The 8,000-nt window shown below is 35.7% G+C and overlaps 1 protein-coding gene across 2 annotated transcripts in view; it reads right to left on the bottom strand.

The window, feature by feature from the left end:
- The window catches only part of LOC107035722 (SET and MYND domain-containing protein 4), a 32,774-nt gene continuing 24,774 nt past the window's right edge, over positions 1–8,000 (bottom strand). For both annotated transcript variants that reach the window (XM_015253284.1, XM_015253285.1), the window contains exons 9-10: positions 6,812–7,027; positions 1–915 (exon numbers count right to left, since the gene is read on the bottom strand). In XM_015253284.1, the coding sequence (XP_015108770.1) occupies positions 597–915; positions 6,812–7,027 (535 nt within the window). In that variant the 3' untranslated portion in view covers positions 1–596. The remainder of the gene's footprint in view (positions 916–6,811; positions 7,028–8,000) is intronic.

Below are 8,000 nucleotides of genomic sequence, written 5' to 3'. Positions count from 1 at the left end.
ATGTCTCACGAGAACAATTACTACTACAAAAATTATCATGTTTCGGTGGGAACTTTCTTCTTTATCCCCAAGTAAATTGATTCAACCCGTCAAAAGATCTCCTCAGGGGAACATATAATTTTTCCGCAGAACTAATTTCTTCTCTCAGACTTCTCATTTGAAAAAGTGACGTCATTTAATTCCGGGCACCCGTTTTTTCACTCAATTCAGGCGAAAAAAAATCTCGAATCCAACCCAACGTCCATCCATCCAATTTCATTTATTTCAATTTTCTACATACGGAAATAGACTCCATACAATATTGATGAAGCAACTCGACAGTCCAATGGATAATTAAATTGCGCACCACCATCCCTTTTATTTCAACTTTTTACATTTCATAAAATTGAAAATAAAATCATCGAATTTCCAATTATATTTCCGTTAGCGTTATTTGGTTATAAACTCATCGAAACGTTCACTCAGTGATTATTAATCCCAGGATGTCCATCCTCTGAACGCGAAAACATCCCTTCCACTCGCAACCATTTCCCAACCATGAATATCAGATATCATACGGATATGCAATAACTCGGCCTGGAATAGCCCGAGGGAGATCATTCGGTAAAAATTTTCCACGCATTTCCATTCTCCGCCATACAAGCAGCCAGTGCTATTTCCGCCAAATGCGTATCCCTGTGAGGCGGCCAGGCATGCATGTGAAATTTTTCAAGTGCTTGCGCCACTTGACGCAAAGCCTCATCCGACTTTTCCTCCTCCATACTCGTGAATCCACGTTTATACTCCTCCTCGCATTCCTCCAGTCGCGCAATACGCTCTTTCAGATTTATCTTTCGTTGACAAGTTGTACATTTGATACTCGGATTTCCGTTTTTCAATCGGTGGAGTGATCCTCTACATCCTTCAGTTGTGCATCTGCAAAATAAGTCGGAGGAATTGAGGGGAGTGGGCTTGAACAGAATTGTAAAAATGGAATGGTTTGTTTTAGTTCGGGAAAATATTCGAATGTGGAAAATTGAGATGAAACATCTTTGTGATTTTACACCTTCAGGAAATTCTTCACTCAACACTCATCGACATCATTAATTGAATTTTTTTACATGGATCATTAATTTTTGTAATGCATTCGGGCCCCACTCAGGACTCTATCTAACGCTACGCGTGCGACTGTGGATTCTACGTTGCGCCCCATTCGCACTCTTATAGATTAATAATAAATCTAATATAGAACATAGGAGTAGCAAGGGAAACCACAGGAAAGTCACGCCGGTACAGGCGGTTACTCTATTAGCAACCTTCCGCCCGCCGGAGTCTCAGGTAAAGTGCTTCTTGCCAACGGAGTAACCCCAGCCGTATACCCTCATCAACCCAAATCCTCGATTATGATTAATAGGTGGACAACGGATAATTAATTATTGTAATTTTCATTATCCACATATACGAAAAAATTATTTGGTGAATTTCAAAAACTAGTTGTTGAGAAAATGAATTACCAACCAGTTATCGCATTTCAACAACTTGAAATTTAACAATTAGTCGTTGAAATTCACCAAATAATTTTCTCCGTGTAGGTCAAGAGGGTCAAAATCCTTTATTTGATATTGTTATAAATTTTTTTGTGGCCTCCATCAGGGGGATATAGCCAACCAAAGGAATTGAATTGAATTAAAATTCGGTACCACATGGGATCGAACGCGCAACCTTCCGCACACTACACTGAGAGAAAAGGACAAAGTTCTCAAACAAGTCTTACTTGTGCCAAGAATATAGCTTTTTGAAAATTATCAAAAAAGGATTTTTTTGTGCCAAACATGGAGAGAGTGCGCCGGAATGAAAAATTTTTGTCGCAAAAATAGATTTAGTAGTTAAAAAAAAATGGCATTCTCTGTGCACGCAAGAAATGTCATTTCCAGCACTACTCCTTCGTTATTCGATACTCCCATACGTATTTTGCCCCCGAAAAATCTTTGTTTTATGCGAAACAAGGGATAGTAGTTTTTCGTTTCGGCTGTCAAATAATCACAGAGAAGAAATGAACCCTCAAATGAAACAATAATAATGATACGATAGCAATCTTGTAACTTAGGGATAAAATATTTGTTGATAAATTTTCCTCTATGTGAGATATGTTCATCCTGAAAAGGCACCGTCTGGTGTGAATTATCCGCCTCTTGAGCCAAATATGTCGTTGCTGTCGAAAGGAGAGCAATTATTCATGTTTGAGACTTTCAAATTCGAACCGAACAAATTCTTTTTTGGCAATTTTCAACTAGCGATTTTGTTGGCCCAAACAAAATTTGTTTGACAACGTGTTTGTTTCTCTCTCAGTGTAGACTTGCGTCTAGTCTACTCGGCCACCGACGTCGGTTTATAATGCATCATAAGCGTATAAAATTCAATACATTTGAAATTTTAATGAGAGAAAACAAGTTCTTCACACTCTTCAACAAGTAAATGAGATAACAGATGAGCACTCGAGTCCATTCTAATTTAAAAAAAAAGTTAATATCAGCACTGATTTCTTGAATTTCACAAACCCCTTCGTTTTATATTTTGCCTCTTTCCTCATTACTGAATTGCACACTAAATTACATTTTATCATTTCAGAGTAATAAAATGGAAAAGTGATAAAACTTTGTATTCATGGATTTCTCGGCTGTTGTCAGAGCAACACTAAACTGACTTCTTACATTTTGCCTTTTCGTTTCTCGAAGATTGTGGAAGGGTTTGAGAAGGGGGTTAGAGGGGGGTTTCACTGGTCATTTCACAGTTTTACATATTTCCATTGGAAGTTGCTTGAGAGAGGGTGGAGATTCTCTTGTTCGCACTTTCTTATTGGCCATTGCTGGGTCTGGGTCGGGGCAATCTCCCCGACTTTACGACCGTCTTGCGAGCGGAAAACAAGATAGTAAATTTCACAATTTCTGAGGGACTGGAGACACTCTGTCTATTCATAAATTTCGGAACTGGGGATTAGTAATAAATGAGCACTTGACGTGCATTTTCGGGAAGTCTGGAATTTTTTCCCTTTTAGATGGGGAGTGTAAACACAAGCGAAATTTACGATCGGCTGCTGTTCTTTGAATTAACTACAATTTTATATTTTGTATTAATTTTAGAGACAGTGGAGAGGAATTTTGTCTTTGAAATTTGATTACGACTCATTGTTCGTAACACAATTAAGTGGAAAATCTATTTATTTATGTATTGTTTATAGAGACATGTGTAGGGTCAAATTGAGGATGTCCGAGTACTTTAGCTATTCTTTTGCGAGTCAAATGCCTTTCCAGTTTTGTAGTCGAACATCAGAGCTTTCATTTGAGCCCCATTTGACCCCAAGTTTCCGGCTATTTGACAATGATTTTATTGAACCGTTAGAAAACATTTAAAAAATCGGAAAAAAAAATTAGAAAGTTTGCGATTTTGGTGGGAAGATCAATGAAATAATTTAATAATTGCAATTGTTCTATAAATAATTTATAAATAATCAATTTTCCATCATAAAAATTGGTTATTCGGAATCGTAACAAATTTATTCACATTCAGAATTTGACCAGAAATTAACTTCATGCCTAGAAAAATACGGTTTCCCGAAGTTTAAACAATTTCAATTATTTATTTATAAACAACGAATGTTTAAGGAAATAATAATTATGTGCAAAATTTTATTTGAATGACGCTGAATATTCGTGATTTTTTTTTCAAATTTTTCTCACCCAATTTAATTGACAAATTTGATGATTGAAAATGGTTGAATCTGATGAATAGAATTGAATAGATGCTTGGATATCCTTAAATACATTCATTTATACATGGTAAATTGAAGTGTTGAATTGTGTACATATAAGTGGTAGATGAAGGCATGATTGAGTTGCGATAAACAGGAAAAAAAGAGAAAAGTTGCGAACGAGAAGATTTTATCAACTTTCGTGTGACTATTAAATTAACTATTTATACACGTAATCTTTCGTGGAAACCAGCAATTATATAGAGATTGAGACTATTTGATTTCCAAAGAACCTTTATAAAAAATTCCTAACAAAATTTTTTCTAAAATTCCTAAGAGACATTAAAAAAAATGAAACCGAATTTTCCAGTAACACTGAATAATTATGATGAATTGTTCACTAAAACTTAAGTTTTGTCGAAAAAACACAAGTGACTTCTCATAATAAAATTAATGGGAAAATCCGCTTGACGTTAATATGCAATTCTCTACGAAAAATCGTCAATTTAAATGTAATTCGCAGTGAAACCGTGAGAATCCAAATCTTTAATTAAATTCCAAGGATACTTTATCGAAATCCAAGCAGGAATGTTTAACAGTATGAATTTTTCCCAGTCACATCCCTGCTCTCATAATAGTTTCAACCGGTAAAATTCACGGAGAGTTTTTATATGAAAATTCAGAGTCCACAGTAACTCCTCCTCTTACGGAAACTGTTCATGTCTGCATTGGGATGGAAACCAGATACGAGAAAACTTTCCTTATCGCTGAATAAAATTTGATTCGTTATGATGAACTTTCGTGATCTCCCGGTCTGACAGAAGCGTGGCCTTTCCCCTTAATGTAAGTAACGAGGCTCAAAGGAAATCCTTGGCATTGTCGAAAGTTTAGAAATTGAATTTTTCATGACTGAAGTTAAGAAACGTAATCATCTTTAATTTCGATTCATTATTTCTGAAAGAAGTGGATCCAGAAAAATATTGAGAAGCGTTCCTTTGAAATAAAAAATTCACGACGGAAAGTATCGTCCATCATTTTGACCTAGAATTTGAATATTTCTCTGTGGAAATGATTCAATATTTACTCTGCCATCGCATTGAGTCCCTCTCCTGCAATCTCCTTTTCATTATTTGTTGTATAAAATCTAGAAATCTAGTGAATTTAATACATTTAAATTGAAAAGTTTTGCGAGAAATGTCTGGTAAAATTTCGATATTTATTAATTTATCCGAGAAAATTCGTCTCATCGCTGAAGAAAATTTGATTCGTCATGATGAATTTTTGTGATCTCTCGGTCTGACATAAGCGAGGATTTTCCCCTTGACGTGAGTAACGCGGCTCACAGAAAATTCTTGGATTGTTAAAAGTCCATAAATTGAATTTTTCACGACTGAAGTTATCGTAAATGTAATCATCTTATATTCGATTCATTATCTTTAAAAGAAGTGGACCAAGAAAAACATTGAGAAGCGTTCCTTTGGAATAAAAAATTCACGACGAAAAATATCGTCCATTATCTTGACGTAGAAATCGAATATTTCTCTATGGAAATGATTCAATATTTACTCTGCCGTCGCTGTCAGTCCCTCTCCTGCAATCTCCTTTTCATTATTTGTTGTATGAAATCTAGAAATCTAGTGCATTTGATGCATTCAAATTGAAAAGTTTTCCGAGAAAGTGGAGATGCTCGTTTCCCTCATACAGGTTCTGATAGAATTTCGATGTGTATCAATACATCAATTGGCATATTTCGGAATTGATAGTCCACGGGTTCCTTTGTGTCTCTGTACCTAGCCTTCCCGGATCGATTCCAATACTCACATGAATCCTTTGATGAAGCTGAATATGTTCGAACGGAAGATGGAGCGAGATAAAAAAAACTCTTCTCATTCACATTTTACGAGATTTATTTCCGATCCGACGACTGAATATTGATTTGAATTCGTTATTCAGAGTTTTCTTATTAAGTGCACCCAGCAAAAAGGTCGTCATGACGCGTTTGAAACGAATAAAACTCTTTATTATAAATTTATCTGAGCGTTTCGTGAATATTTTTGGTGGAAATCATTAAACTTCATACATCTAATCAAGTAAAAATGTTTTGGTTATATCAATAAATTTAAAAAATTTGTTAATTCCTAATAAATTTTCCACTAGATTCAAGGAAATATTTTTTTCAGTTAAAAATTATTTTTTTATATGAATGAAAAAATTATTAAAAATAAAATTCAGATGTGAATAAAAGCTTTATCACGATCTGTTCAAATGAATTCATCGTTCCATTCAAATGAAGTTTATTTAATTAAAATAAACAACTTCTCTGTGTGTAAGGAACAATTCAATGAAAAACAGAAAATTTTCGATAGAAAAAAATTAACACATTATAATGGAAAAAAGCAGATCTCTCGATTTTACTCGATTAAAAAAATTTAGTCGATTTTACAATATAATTTTTTCCACTGAACATTGTTATTCGTCAATTCTTTTCTCTTCGTACAATCCCACTGAGAGAAAAAATTAGCTCTTCGGAAAAACTACACTTTCCGTGTGAGAATCTTGGACGGAGTGGAACAGATTTACTTGAGGAGGAAAATATAATCTATTGTACGACAATCATTTGATCTGAGAGAACTCCATAGGTTTATACTATAGAAAGAATACATTGACGAGGAAAGAATATTTTTGTCCCAAAAAAAATTGTCCCCTCGAAATTATTTAGTTCCGCCAATAACACAGTTATCGGCAAAAAAATTGTAGTTTCCTCTTAAAATTATTATTTGCTCCATGGAAATTATAAATGTTTATTGGCCAAAGATATACACTACTCAATACCATTCACTTGATAAAACCGGAGCCTCATATAATTCTCTGTAGAACGAATCTATTTACCCGAAAGACACATAAATGTCTCACGAGATAAATTACTACTACGAAAATCATCATGTTTCAGTGGAAACTTTCCTTTTTGTCCCCAAGTAAAGTCATTCAACACGACAAAAGGTCTCTTCAGGGGAGCATAATTTTTCCGCAGAGCTAATTGTTTCTCTCAGCGCGCCCTTAACCGCACTCCAATTGAAATCTCACCTCAATCGTGTCGAGTAATCAACGAGTCCATCAAAATCCGGCCAATTCTCAGTACAAGCTCTGCAAGTGCACTTGAACCAATAGCGTCCACTGAGTACCCTCTGCCGTTCTTTGAGACTCCTCTTCATGAAAATCGGTCCGTAATTCTCGGCAACCACCTCTCCCGGCTTCAACGGGCGCGTCGCCCTTATGACAATGTCCCGGCCCGTGAAGTACCTTCCATCATTACAACAGAACCATTAATCCCGTAATTCCGTAATTAATGCACTGAAATACAGTGAACAACGAGCGGAGGAAACACTCATTCGATCGGGGTAAATAGCATCTGTTTGATTACGAGGCATTGGCACTGGTCCCACGGGCTCAGGCATGATGAATTTGCCGGGAGTGTCGTGATTAAATCCCTCTGATTGAGGGGAATACTACGGGAAACCAGTCAAATGTGATTTACCTCCTTCAATTCGGCGGTTAAAGTGGCTCTACCCTTGCGGCTTGTCTCATTGAGTGTCTTCACAAACACGATAGTATAAAAATTACTGATTTGTGTGTATTTCATTCTTTAATTTTTTTGGTGAAAGTATGAATGAACAGTTCTTCAATTGAATACACGGAGAGAAAAATTCAATAATAATTACCAGAACAAAACGTAAGAATTACGTTTCGAAACGTAATCCTGAGCGAAGTAAAATTTGATAAAAAGTGTGAGTCGGAAGTGAAATTGCACGAATCGCCACGTAAATTCTACGATTTGTTCCGTAAAAATTAACCAGCCGTCTGATGACTCACCGCTGTGGGGACAACAAGTCATTCCGTAATTTTTCCCCAACGATTGAGAAATTTTACGGAACGGAACGTAGAAATAACTCACCAGCTTCATAAAAATTGTTGAACGTTCAAGAATTTTTGATTTTGGAGGCATAATAAGTCGGCAATTTTCTGTAAGATTTTACTTCTTCGGGAAAAATTACGTGACAATTTCGTACTTTGTTCGGTGATGAACCTGAAAATTCACTGAACGTTTCAGATTTCTTCTCTCCCATTCCTATAAAAATTGCCGGAAAACGATTCCCCATTTCGGATTACGTGAATTGTTCCGTTATTTTTACTGAATATTTCTCTCCGTGTCGTTTATAAATACCCGAGGCAACTCACTACGATTGTGTCATAATCGTCAAAATTGTTAACATTC

Source organism: Diachasma alloeum, unplaced genomic scaffold (genome assembly GCF_001412515.2).
Source record: "Diachasma alloeum isolate Michigan unplaced genomic scaffold, Dall2.0 Dall_scaffold_00200, whole genome shotgun sequence".
Lineage (NCBI taxonomy): Eukaryota > Metazoa > Arthropoda > Insecta > Hymenoptera > Braconidae > Diachasma > Diachasma alloeum.
This window is presented reverse-complemented; position numbering and strand designations above follow the sequence as displayed.